The 20,133-nt window shown below is 41.3% G+C and overlaps 1 protein-coding gene across 1 annotated transcript in view; it reads right to left on the bottom strand.

Moving 5' to 3' along the window:
• Window positions 1–19,570, bottom strand: part of LOC144754807 (guanylin-like) — a 45,503-nt gene extending 25,933 nt beyond the window's left edge. Inside the window, exon 1 of the mRNA XM_078643033.1 lies at window positions 19,276–19,570. Coding sequence (XP_078499159.1) covers window positions 19,276–19,359 — 84 coding nt within the window. The 5' untranslated portion in view covers window positions 19,360–19,570. The remainder of the gene's footprint in view (window positions 1–19,275) is intronic.
• Between the last annotated feature and the right edge of the window lie 563 nt (window positions 19,571–20,133).

The following is a 20,133-nucleotide window of genomic DNA, read 5'->3' as shown; positions in this document are numbered from 1 at the left end:
TCCCCTCCTGGTATAACACCTTAGCTTTCAAAATGATCTGTTCTTAAATCAATTAGATATAAAAATGTAATTGAATTTCAATTAGGCCACCTGAGTGAGTAGAGTAAATTCAGTATGTGTTACTCTTTTATTTCAATATTACTCAAAGTTATGTGATTACACCTGTTCATGTAATTATGAGTAATTGAGCAAAAACATCTTTATGCAGGAGCACAGGAACTATGAAATTTGTGAGAGCGAGCAGCGTCTGGTTGCTGCTGTTTATGTTCTGTTGCATGTAGCACTATTTTCTTAACATGCAATGCATCTTTGGCTCCCTTTTAGATGTGAGGGTGCATTTTGTGCTGAGAAAACAGCATTACATGTTAGTAAATGTCCGTGCATAATTCCGTGTTGATTTTGCTGTCATTTCGCTTAATTTTGCCACATCAAATTACACAATTTATGACTACCCCTAATTTCATTATCACATCTACTCGTGGTGGTCTTGGGACATTAAGTAGCCTAGGCACATTGTCAGCTACAGACCTCCGGTCAACCTCAGATTAACAAGACTTTTCTTTCCACTAAGAACAATTAACAGAGAAAATGCTATTTGAAAGTTATTTCATAATTCACGGACATACGCTAACTCTGCTGAACATGGTGCCCGTTCTTCCACTATTTAGTTTAGTTGCAAATTGATTTAGCCATGTATGCCATATCGGTAGAGTCACAAAATTCACAGAAGTACTCATATTCACAGGAGCACAGTTGGTAAAGGTATTTAACCTTGGAAGTTGAGCTTCTAAGTGCAAGTAACCATTTTTACCAGTGTGAAACCACCTTTAGAAATCATAAAATGTGATTTTAATACCCATATATAGATTTAATCAAATATGTACTTGCAAGTAGTGGAAGAGAGGGTTCATTTCATCCAAGCAGGAGCAGGCCCATGGGTATTCGCAAATGTTTTCCTTTAATTATTACCAACCGGCAAACTGTTGGAGATTTACTCCTGTTAAGAGCAAGCACAAATAATTTCCAGTCGAAACAGGCAGAAGCCACCGACAAAATTAGCTGACAGGTTGTAGGGGTTGTGGTTCCTCCACAAGGGGAACAGCCTTTACAACGCGGGTATTACCACGCGCTGCCATTACTATGCTGCTTTTACAACGCAAGTCGTTTCAACGACTTGCGCTGGAGGGCGCTGTTAGACAAGGAATAGTTTAATTTTCTATTCCAACACCTTCCCTACTGTAACGTGGGCTGGAGTTGGAATAGAAAATTAAACTATTCCACTATCCAGCGCCCTCCAACTCAAGTTGTTGTAACGACTTGCGCTGTAAAAACAGCGTTGTAATGGCACGCGTGGTAATACCACGCGTTGTAATGTCATACAACCCTCCACAAGGTAATATATTTTACTGGGAGGAACAGGGGCACGAGGGGGTGGGGGTAAAATGGTACTATAGTATTTTACAGGGCACAAGTCGGGGGTACACGCGGTTATACGGCGTCCACCCACTATTTTCACTGGGTGGATACCGTCCACCCTGCCAAGAAGTTGGGCCCCATAAAAATATGCGGAAGTTGTCTGGGTGTAACTTTTAGAAACCAGGGCAAGTTCACCAGCGCCTGCACACTGTCTGCTTTCATTCCCAGCAGCAACATGCAGGCAGCGAGGAAGGCTTTTTTATTTGCACCTCCAGCTGGGCCAAATATATAGGTCTCCTTTTCATTGAACAGCTTGACTTGGACGCGATCTGGAGCCTTACACTTAAATGCAAAGGCAACGGAGGGGAAATAAAAGCACACAGCCTGTTATCACTTCACAGGTACTTGGGAGAGGCATTTTTTTTTACTTTGTTAAGTTCCTGTATGTAAGTGCATGCACTGTAAGAATGTTATTTGTGTTGGTCTGTCCCAGTATTTAAACAAAAATCAATTTAAATAGCACTTTTTTATTTCTTTTACAGCGCTGCTCATCACAATGCAGGTGTGAGAGCGCTTTACGTAACCTACACATTACACATTGACAATAAATCATGTAAGTGTGTAAGTCAATGTACAAGATGTCTTACATCACATAGTGAGATTTACAAGGTGTAGGAGTCACATGTCCATATCTCACTGTGCTATATTAGAAGAATTACAATTTTTGAAGTGCAAGTAACAAAAGGATCTCGTGTTGAAAGCAGTAAACCACTTTCCTATCTTTATAAAATAAAAATCTGTCATCTGCTTGTTACATGATGTGCTTTACAGGAGATCCATACACCTTCTATACTACTTTGATTCAAATCTATGATTATACAAAACACAGATCTCTCCATCAAAAGCGTTATTATCCAGAATTAGTTTCCCATTATTACTACTGCATGAGTTTTATTGGGCACACAAAGATCTCTGCCGCATGTGCCTTAACCCCGCAAAATATTTTAAAATGCAGAATTTGCAACCAATTAAGCAGAACAGATCTACTACCATGCTTTACCTTGTTGCCAACTGTGGTAGGGTTTTAAAAAAGAATAAATGTATTAGTTGAGACCGAGATTTTGTGTCTGGTTTGCGCCACTTTTGTGAAACAAACCCCAACGCTAAATCTAATTTCTTAAATCTCATACTGCGCTTAAATGTACTCATGATATACCTGATAAACATATGTGGAGGGCTTTTAATATCTGGTGTCACTTTTTCTGATGTCACTTCCAGTGAGGTCACTTCCAGTGATGCCATGTGCGATGTCACATGCCGTGAGGTTATGCGCTGTGATGGCATGCGCTACGATGTCACTTGCATACTGTCTAACTCGGTGAATCCCCAAACTTCTTGTTTTAGGACTTGTGCCCTGCTCTTTTAAAATAATTTTCTCATATGCACTTATGTCTTATGCACAATTGTGAATGCAGAAACACTTTAGCAAGAATGCTAGAAACTAATATACACACGTTTTCCAAGAATAGGTCTGAAAACCAGTGATGTTTATAAGTTTGCAAAGGATGTATGACATTACAATGCATGCTTTTACCACGCATGCCTTTACAACGCGGTGTTTACAACGCAAACCTTTACAACGCATAGCGCTTTGGGATGCTGGATAGTGAATAGTTTAATTTACTATTCCAACTCCAGTCCCCGTGGACACTAGGGAAGGTATTGGATAGTAAATTAAACGTATTCCCTATCCTAGAGCGCCCCCCAGCGCAATGCGTTGTAATGGTTTGCGTTGTAAAAGTTGCGTCGTAAAGGCACTGCGTGGTAAAAGTTGCGTTGTAAAGGATGTTTCCCGTTTGCAAGGTTTCAAAGCGTACCTCTACAAACACTTGTGCCGTCTTACAGTTCCAAAATGTGCATACATGTGAAGTGGTAAACCTACAATGCAGATTTCCAAATTTGTTTGAGAATCTGTACCCCAGTGCAAACACTTGAATTAATGAGACAAGCTACTTTCACAATCCAGTGAACAGCCAATCGGCTCACAGTTTCATAGATATTGTGATGCAAATAACATTTGCTTGAAGAGTAAGTAGTGCCTGCTTCAGTGGGTGCCAACGTGGTAATTTGAACAGAAATGAGCACCCTCTTATATACTGATCACATTCAAAATACAAAATTAACAGAGAGGCACTCTGTTTTTGTGATTACCAAACATGTGTCATATTGTGGGTACCAATGGCCAAGATATAGGCAAGTAAATGGGCCCCTGGCTGTTGGCATCAGACTCACCATTGAACGCTACGCCCCCGTACCACCGGCCACATGCATCATTGTTGCCGTTTGCGATTTCATAATTGCGAAAATTAAGGAATCGCATTTAAGAAATCGCAAAAGGCTATGCATCAAGAAATCGCAATTTTTTTTGCGATTTCTTAAAATTCCTTAATTGCGATTCACAATTTGCGAATCGCAATTAAGGAATCCCTTCCCATTGATTCCTATGGGCCTAGAGGCCCATAGGAATGAATGGGAAGTCATTCTCAATTTGCGATACGCAATTTGCGAATCGCAAATTGAGAATGCAATTTCAAGGGTGCAGGGACCCCCCCTGCACCCCTGAAATATAACTTTAAGTGCATTTTTCACACACACATGCCCCAAGGGCAAAATGAAACTTTCATAAATGCACTTTTGTGCATTTTTGAAAGTTTTCGCAAATTACCATGACTTCATGGTAATTTACCTCTCCCTATTTGCGAATTCGTAAATTTAAAATGTTCATGCATTGCATTTAAGAAATCGAAAAGATTTCTTAAATGCAATTCCAATTTTAGAAATCGCAACATGATTGCGATTTCTAAAATTGCGAAAAACATGATGCATCCCAATTTTGTCAATTGCATTCGCAAACGGCCGAAAATTGCGATTCACACCGTTGGCGAATGCAATTGACAATGATGCATGTGCCCGCACATTACACAAATAACGAATTAAACAGGAAATATGGTTTACTTCTACCTGCATATAAAATTAAGGTGAGAGAATATTCAACTATGCTTCCGGAGCATGTTAAAAAAAGTACCAAAAAGCTACATTTTGTGGACATAAACCTTCATTTATTAACATTCGTTCATTTAGTAGGCCGTGAAACACGCATCAGGAGAGCGTTTATAGACTGACATTCTTTCCAGTTTCATGATACGGTGGCCGACAGGGTCTCATTGTCTCTGCCCTTCACGGACACGCAGTGGTTATTTTGCCCAGCATGGGCTTCTCTTTGATGGAGCTATGACATTTTAAAGGAATGATTAAATGTGAAACATCAAATAACATGCTGGTTTTATCCGCTAGCCCACACACATGAAAGCAAATAACACCTTTCTGGAAACAAGCGATCATTATAATCAACCTAAAACAGAAAAGAAAACGCAGTTTGCCAGTATTGGCAGGTCACTCTAGTCCAAGTAAAAACACAAACAAAGGTCCCTATGAGAGAGAGATCCACAGGTCATCTCAAGATTTGATATTAGGGCCAGATCACAAAACATTCTGGCTCGTGCCATTTCTTGTAGTTGGTGGTAAGTTAAGGTAGAGCGTGCTGATAACACCTTAACAACCATATTATAGAAACAGGATTCTGGAAGTGTGAATGCGTGACAACAATATTTGTGCATATTTGTCGTGTGTTGCTATTTTTTTCTGGTGGTGATGTGTTCTGTTGTATGTTGTGCTGTTGTGTATATGTGCTCCTTTGTTGCAATGTGATTTTGTTGTGTTCTAATGTTTCTGTTGTGTTGCGCTGTGTTTTGACTGTTTTTTTATTTACCTTTTCATCTTATGTTGTTTTTTATTTTCATATGTTCTGTTGTTTCCTTTAGACATAAAGTAAGTCGCTGGGGCAAGCAACCATGGTTTGAAGTAAAAAATATTGTGGGGAAGAGAAAAAATGATTGTTCTAGGGCTTGTTGAACAATGTTCAAGAAGGATCTTAAACTGCTTCTTTTTTTAAAGAAACTTTTATACTGAATCCTTTTAATTGCCTTGTGATACCTGCCATTTCTTCTACTACACTGTCATGGTCATATGCGTTCTCTTTCTAGTGCTCCTTCTTTACTCCATGACTCTTCCTGCAATTATCCGTTAACCTCTTCCCCTGTTTTTCTTGACTTGTCCCACCTTTGTTGCACCCTTATGTAGTTGATGTGTTTCTTCCTTACCAACTCAACATTTTCCTCTTTGTCTTACTAGATCTTTTGGACTTAGGATGTTTGATCCTTGGAGTTTATTTTTCTTGCTTTTACGCTTTTGTTCTTTTACTGTCTCTCCAATTGACTCTCTTCACTATCACTTCACAGATTAACTCTTTATGTGCAATTAAATTATGCAACTGTATAGTTAATTGCTTCTGCTTACCTGGTGCTGGCATCTCACCTTCACTTTCTGTATTGTCCTCTTGTTTTAATTGTATTTTTGTAATTGTGCGTTTGTGTTTGCAAATTATCTTTGTACATATGTAATCTCCTTGGGCCATGTTGCACTACTAAATGCAAAAATTAAAAGTCATCAGCCTAGGTTCCACCGCCTGTCATGAAGCAAATGTTACACCATGAATCAAGTCTTGTGGAATCTAGCGTATTAGCCTACCCATACAAACATATTGCCTACAATTATAATATTTTGAAGAAGACAAGTTGTCTAAGGGCCACAGTGCATTTTTGATAAGGTGTAAAAATATTCTTTTCCATCCCTTCGGAACTGCACACTTTCTTTTTGTGATTGTACTTTTTAGGACCCCTAGCACTTCCCTCTACACTGCTAGTCCCCAAAGCCTTTAAGTCAGGAATAGAAAGTACACAGGGCTCTATGCCATGTCCTTCCACTAACCACTCAGCAGGAAATCGAAGGCTGTCAAGGAGCTCAGCATAGGATATGGGGTGTACCATAGGCTGGCTCTGGGTGTCATTTATGTTAGGTCCTTCCTGGTGCCACTGCGAATTTGGTGGCTTAATTTTCAGAAACATGTAAATATTGGAGTGAGGGATCCGATCTCAGAGCTATCCTATGAATACAGGGGCCACAATCAAAGAACCGACATGTGCCCCGTGCAGCTCACTAAGAGGAGGATTTATAAAAAAAAATATTTGCAAGTATGAGAAGTAGTACCACAGAGTACTTATTTACTTATTTTTACATGCTTCTGTGAATCATCTCAGTGACATCCAAGTCCCTATTACTAAAGTGCAAAGAGGGCATTAATATTCCTATTTTATTTGAATTTAGATGTTTTGCGGCCCCTTCAGATAGACAGGGGAGGGTATGTAAAAGGGCGACAAGTGATAGTACTTTGGGTACTCCAAAATGCCTTTGTGAAAAGGCGTTAAAGAGCCTCTTTAATATCTAAGCGTGTTACTCCTAAAGGCATCTGATAAATGATATTGTTGACATTTGTGATACTCTTTCGTAAAAGAATGGCCGGGGAGTCAGAGGAGAATGACAGATGCTAGGGCACTTTTACCATCTCTTTCTCATGTGCTCTGTAACGCTGTAATTAAGGGGCACCGTCACTTGTAAAAGGAGTGAATGTCAACGTTCAAAGAAAGCTGATATTTAACAGTAGGCGGCCAATTGAACGTGGCGAGTGAACTATTTCAAAGTATTAGAAGCAATTATGCCCTCCTGACGTGTTTTCTTCATTAAACCACATTGGCGTTTGGTGTATGTCTTTCTTTTGATACAAGCATTAGCTTTCAGTGTCCTTTACTGAGCCTATCACTCACAAAGGAGAAAGTGAATTTATCATTCCCTGGCAGAAAAGAAAAATAATTAGCACCTGTACTCGTGGCCTGATTCAGAAAGTCATCTTCAGTCGTAAATGTACGCTAACACCTGAAAATGCCTGGGCTAATACCCACCAGGTAAACACGAAAGGATACTGAGTAGGAGTAAATGACGGGAGAGTTGCTCCAGTAAAGGGCTAAATATACATTTCAGGGTGGAAAGAGAGATGGAACATCCCCAACTTAGAAAGGTGCAGGTAAAGCAGTTTCTTTATGGGAAAACATGTTCCAGCATGAAAAAAATAAAAATAAAAAGATGTGCAATTGGGCATCGGGGCTGCCTGCCCCCCAATGCGGTATTGTACCGTGTGTACAATTGCGCTCTGTGGATATGCCACTGTACATACATCCACATAATATTGTCATTGGTACCCTTAGAAACCTGCGGCTGGCGTGTCCTACACACAGTGGTTGCATATTGCAAAAAGTATGACTTATGCACTCGATCATAGCAGTACTGCTATGTGTTCAAATGTAATACTTTGTTGTAATTCAGGCCCTGTATGTATGCAATCAGAAGCGGTCGGTTGATGACACATAGGGCTCCCTTTGTATTTTACAGTATTTGCTCAGCTTCTTCAATGCATACCTGATCCCTCCAGTCACATAATCCGCACACTCAACATCAACATCCTCTCCTACACTGACAACATACAACCAAGAGAATAGCCAGAAAATAAAATAGCTCCCCATTTGTACTAAGCTGTTGATGCCACTAAGCAAGTGAAGCAAGTGAACTGAATCGTCCCTAGAACAGCTTCCTTGTATCGTCCATCCCTTTACTCTCCCATCTATATAATCTTCCACTCTGCCATCCATTTTCCCCTCTGCCATTCATCCATCCACTGTACCACCAATCAAACCATCCATTCTGCCATCTATCGACTTTGTCATCCATCCATCCACTCTGCTCTCCACACTTTCATCCACTCTGTGAACCATCTCTCTAGACACTCTACCATCCATCCATCCCTCCACTCTGCCATCCATCCATACACCCACTCTGCCTTCCACCCCTCAACTCTGCCATCCATCCATCCATCTACTCTGCCATCCAACCACTCATCCCCTCTGACATACATCCAACAAGCCACCCATCTATCTTTTTGGCCATCTACCCATCCACTCTGCCATCCATCTAGCCATCCAATCTGCCATTCATCCATCCATCCACCTATCCATCCATTCATCCACCCATTTACTCTTCCACTCTGCCTTCCATTTGTCCACTCTCCTATTCATCCATCCATTGTGCCACCCATCGAACCATCCATTCTGCCATCTATCTACTTTGACATCCATCCATCCACTCTGCTCTCCACACTTCCATCCACTCTTTCAACCATCATCTAGACACTCTGCCATTCATCTATCCCTACACTCTGTCATCTATGCACTCTGCCATACATCCACTCTTTTATCCATCCCTCCACTCTACCATCCATCCATCCATCCACCTATCCACTCTGCATCCACCCACTCTGCCATTTCATCAATCAACTCTTGCAGCTATCCATGCAGTTACTCTGCCATCCGCCAATCCACTTCCAATTTATCAATCATCTAACCATCCATTTATTTATTTATTTATTTATTTATTATATAGTTTTGTATAGCGCGAACAAGACCCGTGGGTATCAGAGCGCTTAACATGAAATATGAAAAGGAAAAGGGTTAACATATATATAAGCAGTTAACAAGCAACCGCAGTGAGGTAGATGATATAAATATTCATAACACATGTTATGTTAGCGTAAGTAAATATGCTATGATTAAATTAAATCCACTCTGCCATCCATCCAACCAACCACCCAGCTGTCTATCCTGCCCTCTATATATCCACTATGCAATCCATCCATCATCCATCCATCCATCCATCCATCCACTCTGACATCCTTCCATCCATTCATCAGCTCTGCCAACCATTCATCCACTCTGCCATCTATTCACTCATCTTTTCACCCACTCATCCATCCATCCTTTTTCTCTGCCTTCCTTTCATCTGTCCAGCCACCTATTCACCCATCTTTTTACTCTGCCATCTTTTCACTTGTCTATCATCCCTTTACTCTGCCATCCTTTCACCTGTCCATCTACCTATCCATTCACTCACTCATTCATCAACCGATCGCTTTATTTGTCATCCTTTCACCTGTCTATCCGGCTATTATTCACTCATCATTTCACAACTCATTTATCCGCATACTCATTCTTCCACCTGCTCATTCATCCATACTTCCTTATATTCACCCTTCCTTCCAATATTCCTTCTTTCTTTTCTTGTTCTGTTTACCAGCTTTCTTATTTCCCTGCTCCTGCTTGCTCTTCTATTGACACTGTATTTCATCGTTAAGGATGATAGTGTGTCTGCTGAGTTGCAGGCAGAAGAGGCACATAAAGAACACCAACCTGCTGTAGCTGCCAAAGTGGGGGATTTACAATGCCCCTGTATACAACTCATACTCTCCCTCTGGGATAAGATCCACAACACAATAAACAAATTTACTGCCAGAAGGACCAAAGTCACTAACTGGAAGAAAGCCAACTGTGTGAAACACTGACCAGACAGAAGTAGTTATCTCCATCAAAAACACTTTATTATGGGACTCTAGCTGGTGGCCAGACAAACTCAGATCCATAATCTGCACCAACACCAGGAATCTCATAAACATCATTAACAGCAAGGTGGGTATGACCGCACAAGTAAATGTCGTCACTGCATCATGCTTACGCACCTTGAAGATGCTGAGGAAGATCTTCAAATAGCTCCCAAGTAACTCCAGATTTAACATCACTCATGCCCTAGTCATCAGCACGTTGGACCACAGAAACACCCTCTACGATGGGATTACCAAACAACTCACCAGAAGAATACAAACCATCCAGAACTCGGTGGACAGACTCAGTGGAGAACCTCCTACAGAGAATTCACTTTGAGGCCACACCTCAGGGACATCCACTGGCTCCCGATACACAAACATGCATGTTTCAAACTCTAAAGATGCACATACAAGGCACTACACAACTAAGGCCCCATCTATCTGAACAGTCACATCTCCTTCTACCAACTACTCACACTTTTCTCTGCTGGACTCCAACTCCCATAAATCCCATGCATACACAGACCAGAGCAGGAGGATGAGTATTCTCTTACATAACTCTTAAAGTGTAGAATGGCCTATCACTTCATATCAGAGCCTCCTCTCTTCTTGAATTCTGCAAGAAGCAGAAAATATGACTTTTCAATTAACTAACCTACCCCAGGAAGTAATGGAAACACACCTGCTTAGCTCCAGGATACCGTCATGGATGATAGTACGCTTTACAAATCCACATAACAGAAGCTGTATGCAACGAGCTTGCTGAAAACTACTAATTTATGTACCAGTGGTTTAAATGCTTCAGCCTTAGAGCTTAAACAAACAGGTCATGGCATAAAACAGAACTTTTTGCTTTCTTTGTATTTTGTAAAATGCTGGAATGTTTTGATCTCTCCTTACCTTATCCAAAATGTCATTTAACATTCTTCCTCAGTAAAAAATAATGATAGAAAATAAGGCCTTATTGGATACCTTACTTTACAGTGAATTTATTAAATATATTGCAAATTTGGGCTGAAGTTGAACTGTTTGTGGACAGGAACCAACTTCATCCTCTTTATCTTTAGTAGTAATCACGTTGTTATGTAACACATTTAGAATAGTAATGGGTAACAGTGAATAATGAGGATGTTTAACACCAAGTGGCATCAAATAGACAAAAACAGTGAAGCTTGAGTAGTATATGATGAAATTCAGAACTCCAAAGTGAGACATTTCCCATTCATTCAATTTTGACAACGTTAACCTTACTTATGTCCCACAAAATTCTCTGCCTTTGCTTTCCACTGCTTCTCAGTGGCAGAGGAATCACAGAGAAGCCATGCATCCCATGGCCTCTCCACCCTGTCCCAAATGAAAAACAAAATATCTGGCGATTTGCCATGCATCCATACCACACTCTGTGCTTTCCCTTCTCTTCCCCACTCAAAAATGTTCTCTTTGCACTCCATCTGAGCATGGAGCCTGTGCTGCACTGACAGGCTCTCAGAGAGACCTGCCAGAGAAGCCAGGAGTTCCTTTATAGCAAACACCTTTAGTTTCCCATTATTGCTGCATCATTGCAGTGAATAACCAAAATGCATACTACATATTTGGCCTCGCACCTTCATCAGAGCCTAGGTGTAAAGGGTTGCATTGCAGACTGAAGTCTGAATTGGTTGATGAGTTGTAAGTGTTGCCATCAGTGTATTTGTAATCATCTAACTCTTTATGGTTGATGTGCTTGATTGTAGATAGGTCAATTTGTTTGAAAAAATAATGGGTGTGGCTGGAGGTCTTCCTAAAATGGTTTAATGCAGTCTAAGCTATTTTACTTGCTCTTCACCCGCTGGGTTGGTACATGAGCTTATTAACCATTGGTAGAAGGTGATGTTGGTGGGTCCTGAGATCTATATTTAGGTCAATCCAAGTTGTGTTTGGGTGGTGACAATTGTTATCATCTATAAGTTATTATACACCTTTCAAATGCACCCCTATATATTTTGCATATATTTTTCATGAAAATACAAGATTGGATTGAACTAGTCATGTGGAACAATATAGGCAACCACATCTCTAAGAAAAACTCAGCCAGCAATTACATAGTGTGCGCACAACATGACACTCTCTCTCTCCACCTAGCTCCACTTTCCATCTTCCTTCACCGCACAGGCTGGCTCCTGTCATACCCAAACAGTACTAAGCCCAAGGAATCACCAGACCAGTTATTAGTGTGCAATGCGTAGATTTTATTCAAATCGAAACATGAGAATTCTCCTCCATCTACCTGGAGAGTACCATTATCCTACTTGGATATATCTATATATATAGATGATTACACATAGCATCACACTCCGTATCCTATTTGGATATATGTATATATAGGATTATACATTGCATCACACTCTCACATCAGTATCATGTTAAGGCAGTAAGGAAATAAGAATCACTTTACAGATAATCATTGTATCAAGTTGACCATAGACTTGAACGCTCCACTGTGCACATTGGGCCGTCAGGCCCCAATGCGCTACAGCAAACTATTACAAATTGTTGAAAATTACATCTTGAAATCCAGGGCACCGCATAGCGCACCGGCCCGCCGGGGATACCTGAAGACAGGCAGCCTCCCAAAGGTTGACCTCAGTCCATAAGTGGCAGGTTAGGGCAGTAGAGTCGAGGACCACCGTCAGGCCAGGCCCTCCTCCCCACCAACCTAAAGCACACTGCAATTTTACCCCCTCCTGGGGGCCCCTACAGGCACTGAACAACAATTGTTGTGTGTCTGCCCCTTTGTTGCTAACTGTCAGTGCTCTGCCACTAGACTCGCTATCCTGCCGGGTGGGTGGGTGGTTGTTGACGCTCCTGACGCTACCTTGAGAGGGTCCCGGGAGACAAAGAGGAAGAGACCCAGGACGTACCCTCTTAAAAAGCCCCCATAGGATTCGGTTTCCTTTTCGTCAGAGGGTCCCTCCCTGCCCATACGTCACCTGCAGTCCCCCACCTCAATAGCCCACAGGGAGCTCGGCTCGGTCCCGTGGCGCAACTAAGGGCGCCCCTCCTCTAGTCGTGGGGGGGGGGCGCCTGATCAATATAATGAGCTAGTGAGAGTACTTTTCAGACATGCTTTGAGTCACTAGACTATGACATTTGCAATATTTCTCATCTCCCTATAGCAACGCCAATGTTATTTAATCAGCTCCCTGGAGGGGGTCTCTAAAAATCTGGCTTAGCATAACACTTTCAATGGGATAGATGTAATGTTTTGATAGCAATTCTTCTAATATGAAGAAGGGTTTCCGAAGGTTAGGCTGGAGTTCGGTCTACTAAACAATGATGCTGCACACTGCAGCATTTATTGGGTGCAGTATTATCTCTAGATTCGGAGTACTGTAAGTAGGGTATAAACAGGTAACACTGCATGGTTACCGCCTTCTGAAATGCATTTTTTTTTTTTATATATATATTTTACAATTTTTGCCAGGTATTAGTAGCATTTTTTTTTCATAACAAAAAGTGCTGGGAGCACAATTTGTTTCTCAGTTGTAATCCGCATTAGGGCTAAAATTTGCGATTGATTCCAAGTCTAGATTTGTAACCGAATTGCAAATAGTGTTAAAGTTAGTATCCACAAATGACTTCCACAAAGAGGGAAAGAAAACTGCCAGCAGGTCAAGGCCATTTGTTTTTTTCCTCAATTTCAACCTCTTGATTTTGGAGTCTGTTTTTGGAAAGCATTTAGCTGATTGGGCGCTATAAAGAAGTTACCCTCCTCGGAGCCACCGCCACAGTAGTCAGCTGCGGCAACAAAGATCTTTGCCAATTTAGCAGAGATCTCTAAATATGGCGGTTGGTCTTCTGCCAGGTTAATGAAGTACATCTCTCAGGCATTCCGTGGTAGGATCGCAGACCCGCCACCATCCCAAAATGTAAAATATAGATGGTGAAACAGAAGCATTGCCTACTGTCAACTGGTTTTATATCTGAAAGCAGCTAGGTAACAAAAGCTGTGTTTACATGGAAAAAATGATAAATTAATCATGTTTCCCAAAGCTGTTAGCCCTACAAGCTGGGAGTCCCATGGAGGGAAAAGCGCTTTTGCACCTATTTGCACCCGTTTCTTGTGCCCCTAAGGCACTTTTCTATTATAGAAAGGCCACAGGAATTTTTGCAGGTCCTCATTTAACACAAAACACATGGTGCCCCATGCAAATGAAGAAGCATTTTGTCTTAGTACTATATAACAGATGTGGGTGAAGAGGTAAAGAAGCAGTCAAGAGTTGCACTGACTGTGTCATATAGAGGGAACCACCAGTCAGTCCGCCCCCAGGACACCACAATCAGGGGGGAGCATTGGGTTCATAGAGACCTTCTGGACATCCCACTGCAGCAGTGGCATAACCTTAAATGATGTGGCCCACACAGAATGTGGTGAGGGGTCCCTGAGAAGCCCATACCTCATACAAATGCATAGATATTCAATTGCATGTGGGCCTCATGGGGTTGTGCACCTTTGCACCGCAGAGTCATTAGCGGCCCTGCAGACTGGTATAGGGATGCCATTGCCCCAGATTCAAAGAGACGTCAGACCACTTCCTGTGAGACATGGTGGACGTTTCTCCACATCTGTCTGTCTCTCATGCACTCTTCGCAGTGCTTGCGGAAACTGCTGGTCTGCACCTACTCAGAGCGAGGTGAATTTTGTTCTGCCCAGGGCAAACCTAGTTAAAGGTGTGCCACTACATCGCAAACAGTGATAACGTAGTCGGTGTGTAATTAGGCATTGGTCCACATATTCAACCTTGCTTAGGATTACTTTTGCATATCTTTTGCCAGCACTGACCTTGAATGTAGTTACTTTTTATGGTTTTCCTCTATATCTATCCTGCTGAGGGTGGAGAGGCAATCATGCAATCAAAGCCCTGTCAAGGAATTATAATTTTAAGACATGCCATTATCTCCAGCTTTGTTCAAGACCTCAGTCTCTAGAATAAAGTATTGGAAAATAGACAAACTCTTGAAATATGCCTTTTGCCTTAATATTTCATTATTGAATTCATGACTTACCTCCCAATAATTTAGCCATGGTGCCACAGCCTAATTAGCATGCACATTTTGTTTTATGTATCTATTTATTTGTTTATTTATTCATTAATTAATTCATTTATTTATACTTGACACTTATGAAGTGCAGTGTTAACCAATGGCGACAGGACACCTTACAAAAATGAAGTTGCCGACATTTGTACTTTTAGCCTCTCCTATAACTATGTGGCACTATAAAAAAGCTAAACAACGAAGGAACCTTCATAGGTTCCACCAAGCTGCACAGCCACATCGCTGCCTGAATCCAATGAATCAAATTCATATGATTAAATCTACTTTTTCCATTTTTTCACCATTCATTTTCATCCTTCTTTCTTGCTTTCAATTCATTTTATTCAATCCATGTTAAACGTTGATGTACAAGAAGGCTCAGAAGCATACGGTGGGTTCCCTGTCATGATTTATTATGTTTTGACAAACCCAATGCAATTCCGGAATGAATTCCCTTCCTCAGGGGCATCTCAAAATATAAGCAAATATATATACTTTTAACCATTATTGTCAACCAAGCAATTCACTAATATTAAACAACGCATTAAATCTAAACATGAAACAACACATACAAATGTTATCAATAGGCCTCTCTATAAAGCGCTGAAAATTCATCTGACTTGTGTATGAAAAAATTGCCTCTTACAGATTGTGCCTCATTATTCAGACATGAATCATGACATGGAACCCAACTTATGCTTCTGAGCCTTCATTGTTTAGTAATATTGCAGTGCAATGGGACGAAGCGCGAAGCAAGTTTTGCAAGCCAATAATGTTTGAAAGGAGTAATGGTTTACACATGATTAACTTTTGGATTACTAGGAGTGCATCTCATCCCCACTCAGCTCACTATAAAAAAGCTCACACCATGCGGCCAGTTACGTTCCAGTCAGGTTCCAGTCTGTACATAGGTCCCTATTAGGATGGCGGACGGACCTGCGTCCGTCCGCCACCCCAGAGGTGGAGGGACCGTCCGCAGGGGCAGCGGCGGTCCCTCCGTACAAATTAGGATGTGACCGCCACCCTGGCGGTCACATCCTGTATGTTTAACATTGCAGCGGGTGCTACTTGAAGCAGCACCCGCCGCAATGTTATAAATGAAAGCAGTGCATTTGCATGCACACAGCGGCAGGCACCGCGCGGTGCCTGCCACTTTGTGCACGCAAAGGCAGGGGGGTACCATAGGTACCCCCCATGTGCACCCCCCACCCCTGGTTCACCCCTGGGGGCCCGCAACAGGCCCCCAAAGAAAAGACCGTATGCCTTTCCACAGCAGAAATGCCGCCGTGGAAAGGCATAGGACCGCTGACATACTAATATGCCTGGCGGTGTCTGATAGACACCGCCAGCCATGTTAGAGCTTTTCCGCCGCGGTCGGAAGGCGACCGCGGCGATAAAGCTGCGGACGGAACAAATATCCCCCAGCCATCCTAATCTGGCGGGGGGTCTTTTTCCAGTCCGCAGCGGATAATCCGCATCCTCCGGGCCGGCGGTGGCTTCCGCCGGCCCAGAGGATGCGGATTATCCGCTATCATAATCGGCCCCATAGTTAGGTGGCTACTTTGATATGTATATATGACCTGTTGAAATAAATCTGAACATGTGATAACCAGCCATCTCCTTACCATATTCAACATGAGACTGTGTTATATATTCACCTGCCCAATGTATTTTTAATGTCTGATAAGTAGATTTAATTGTGTATCATATGATTGGGAAAGTAAATAAAAATCTCACAAGTCGTTTTGTGCAAAGCAAGACTAGTAATTATTTCTCTATTCCTTGTGTTCAGACACAACTGATTGCAAAATTGCTCTCATGCTCTCTGGAGGGATGTTAGAGGACATTGAAGAATTGATTTTTAAAATGGTATTGCTTTGGGGGTATCCTTATACATAGTACATAAATTGCTGAGGAAAATATGCTTCTTAATCAAGTGCTTGGTCTACCGCAGAATCTCACTACGTTTGTATCTGTTCCTAAAAAACAATATATATTACAATTTCAGACTTATAGACGTATAAGTATGGTTACGAAGCCTGAAACAACTTCACCCTCACCAGAGTGCCTTCAACGATGGCTTAATAGATCAGGTGTTGGTACGTCCCCATTTTCAATAATTTTGATAAATAATAATATAGTATCAACTAATTTCACCTAACCACTATAAAGTAATGTAAGTATATATTTACTATTTTTAACTCAGCATAAACTTATCTAGACTTATCCCCAATGTTGTGGGAATGTGCTATTATTGTTATGTGATATAATGCATGCAATATGGTGCCCCTGTACTGATCCAAAGAATGCTCACTACCAAGGTTCCAGCACATTAACCCACCCTGCAAGCTCTATGCTTGATCCAGATTTGGGAATCCCTGGAACCTTTGAACCAGTGAATCATTTGTATGATAAAAACCAAAGAAGGGTGAAAGAAGAAAAACATAGCCAATCCTGCAACAGTCCAATGACCCAATGCTACCTGGCAACAAATATTTGTACTTGGGAAACAGGCTCATTTTTACTGTTTTGCCTGCACTTTGTTTTGTAGATTTTGATGCTATATGTGAAATATGTGCCTCTTTGTGAAATATTAAATGCATATTATTTATTCTATAGCTTTTAGGGCATTTTATCTTTCGAAATAACCCCATTGTAATGTAAATCTGATAGGGAATCTTTTACATAAACTCTTGTGTATAGATTGCTCCAACACGCCCCACTCATCACGACTTTGTTAAAATGTAAAAAAGTACAAACTAGAGTTCTATGGATCAATTATAACCTGAAAGAGGAGGACCATCTAATTGACTTAAGGCCAAGTTATCCCTGACATACTGACATCCAATATTTAAGTTGAAAAGATTATGCACATCTTCGAAATCCACACAAATGCTTTCAAATTACTAACTTTTCAAGTCCTCGAGTTGTGAAATCAACCTTTTGTACAGTTTCATATAGCGCAAACTTGGCGGGAGAGCATTACATTAGTCAATGGACAAATGAGTGATTTGGCCACAATGAAAGGGTGTTGAGTGAAGGGCAGGATTTGAACTAGGTTCCCATGTTCAGCAGTTCTCGCCACTACGCCACATCAGCTCCAGTTTATTTATTGTCAAGTTTTATGGACTGCCATTTGCTGCCTTGCAACCACTACATAAGTGTATCAGCAAAGTGCATGCTATCTGAACAAAGGATTGACGGAGCTTTAAGTGCAACCACATGGAAGTGAGGACACCCTTACTCAGCATTCCTTCATCACAGCCACTGTCAGCTGTGAAGGTCTTTAATTAGATCCTAGTCTAAAGAGATTAGACTTCCATAGGGTTCTGAAACCGAGGCGCTGGGTTCTGGTCCCACACCAAGATGAATCACTCCTGGGTCTGTGGCTCCACATACCAGGTGATCAGCGTGCCTGCTTCTGATGAGGACGGTCAACTTTAACTGTACCCACGTTAACTGGCCCAGCTCCATCACCTATCAAAAGTACATGAATTGGAAGGTGTGGTCTATGAGGGCCAATCAGTTAATTCACACTGGGCATTACCAGGCAGCAGAAGTATACCTTCAGCAGGCGCGACATAATAGTGCTCCATCAGCCAGTCAGAATGCTGTATAGTCTTTCTCAAGTAACTCAATATGATGTCGCACCATCTGCCTGTCAATAAACGTCACCTAACAAATGCCTTTAGGAGAAATCAAACAGTTAAGGTTTTCCCTTTCGAAGGTAAAACCTTTAGATTACTTTCATTAAAAAAAAAAACAATCTGTAGTGCTCTCAAAAAGTATCTTAAGATGCTTTTATGATGTAACTACCCTTTCCCTAATTATAGGATCTTGCCTTCAGCTTCATGCTTATTTTTGGTGGCAGACAATTATCTCATGGGAGTTGCCTTTTCATGTGTCCACTTGACTCAGTGTAGGACACCTGACATTCTTCATGTAGTTTGCAACGTGTTTCTAAATATTTCTACAATCTTGCAAGTGCTAAACATGTACTTGGAAGTAATTGGTATGTTAAATACCATTGCATTTCAATTTACAGATGGTCATTTACAGATCTCAGAAACTGCATGACTGTGGACCGAAGCACTATTTAAGAAAACAAATTATTTTTCCATTACTATTAAAAGAACCATTTCACGAATACAAAAAGCGCCTAATAAATGTAATATAAATTTACAGGTTTCTCAGATTGCACATTTAGGAGCTTATTTACAAGCCCCCTGCGCCACCGGTACTACACTTTTACCCATAATAAAAGTCACGCACCGCGGCGCAAGGGACTTGTAATTAAGCCCTTTATTGTTTAATTTACCTTGAGATATTTATAATGGACTTACCTTGACATAGACTGCCTGACAAGTTTGCATCATCATCATCATCATCAGACATGCAGGGAACACCAGCAGGAGAAAGTATTTCATGGTAGATGAAAGTTTGTTCTTTTTTGTGGGAGTGAAATATTATTTTCCTTCCTTGATCTGTTTTATTTCCACCAAATTCTTTTGCTTGTTCTGGGAATATTTAATGTTGGTATGCTGCTCTTCCCCAAGCTCTTATGCACTCTTTCCAGATCACCACTGCTTATAAGCCTTACCCAGCACTTATTTGGTGAACCATTAATCCGTGAAACAGGCGAGTAAACCTATTACCAGCCAATAAATATTCTGTGGACAAAGAGTTAATTATTTCTCAGTGGCGAGAGGAACTAGGCCACACCCCTGCTGCACCTCGCCCAGTTGGATGATAATATACGATTTTTATATGGCCCTTGGCAGGGCTGGGAATGTGTGCTTATCAGGAGCTGAGGTCATAAATGCCAGGCATCTTATCAAAACGAGTGTAATCTTCACTGGAAACTAACTCCATGCAGTTAAGTGTCACGTCGGAGAAGGCTACAGGTGAATGTGTCCAAATTGATTTGTAAACAATTTCCATTTCTCCTTTATTACATCACACTCTTCCAATGTCTATCCCGGTCTCCAAAGTGACGTCTGCAATGGCATGGTAAAATCATTTAAACCTGAGTTCACAGAAATTAGAGTTAATTTCCAGTCCTTGATTGTAAATCTTCACCCTCCTGGCTAATAAACTCACCATCTTCGATCACTCTCAGCGTGGCTTTAGTCAGTACAACATCATACTAGAGACCAAGAAGTGAAAGAAAGAACAAGACAACAATCTGTTTAAAGCTATGC

This window comes from Lissotriton helveticus, chromosome 5_1 (genome assembly GCF_964261635.1).
Source record: "Lissotriton helveticus chromosome 5_1, aLisHel1.1, whole genome shotgun sequence".
Classification (NCBI taxonomy): domain Eukaryota; kingdom Metazoa; phylum Chordata; class Amphibia; order Caudata; family Salamandridae; genus Lissotriton; species Lissotriton helveticus.
Note: the sequence above shows the minus strand (reverse complement) of the source record. Positions and strands in the feature narration are given on the sequence as shown.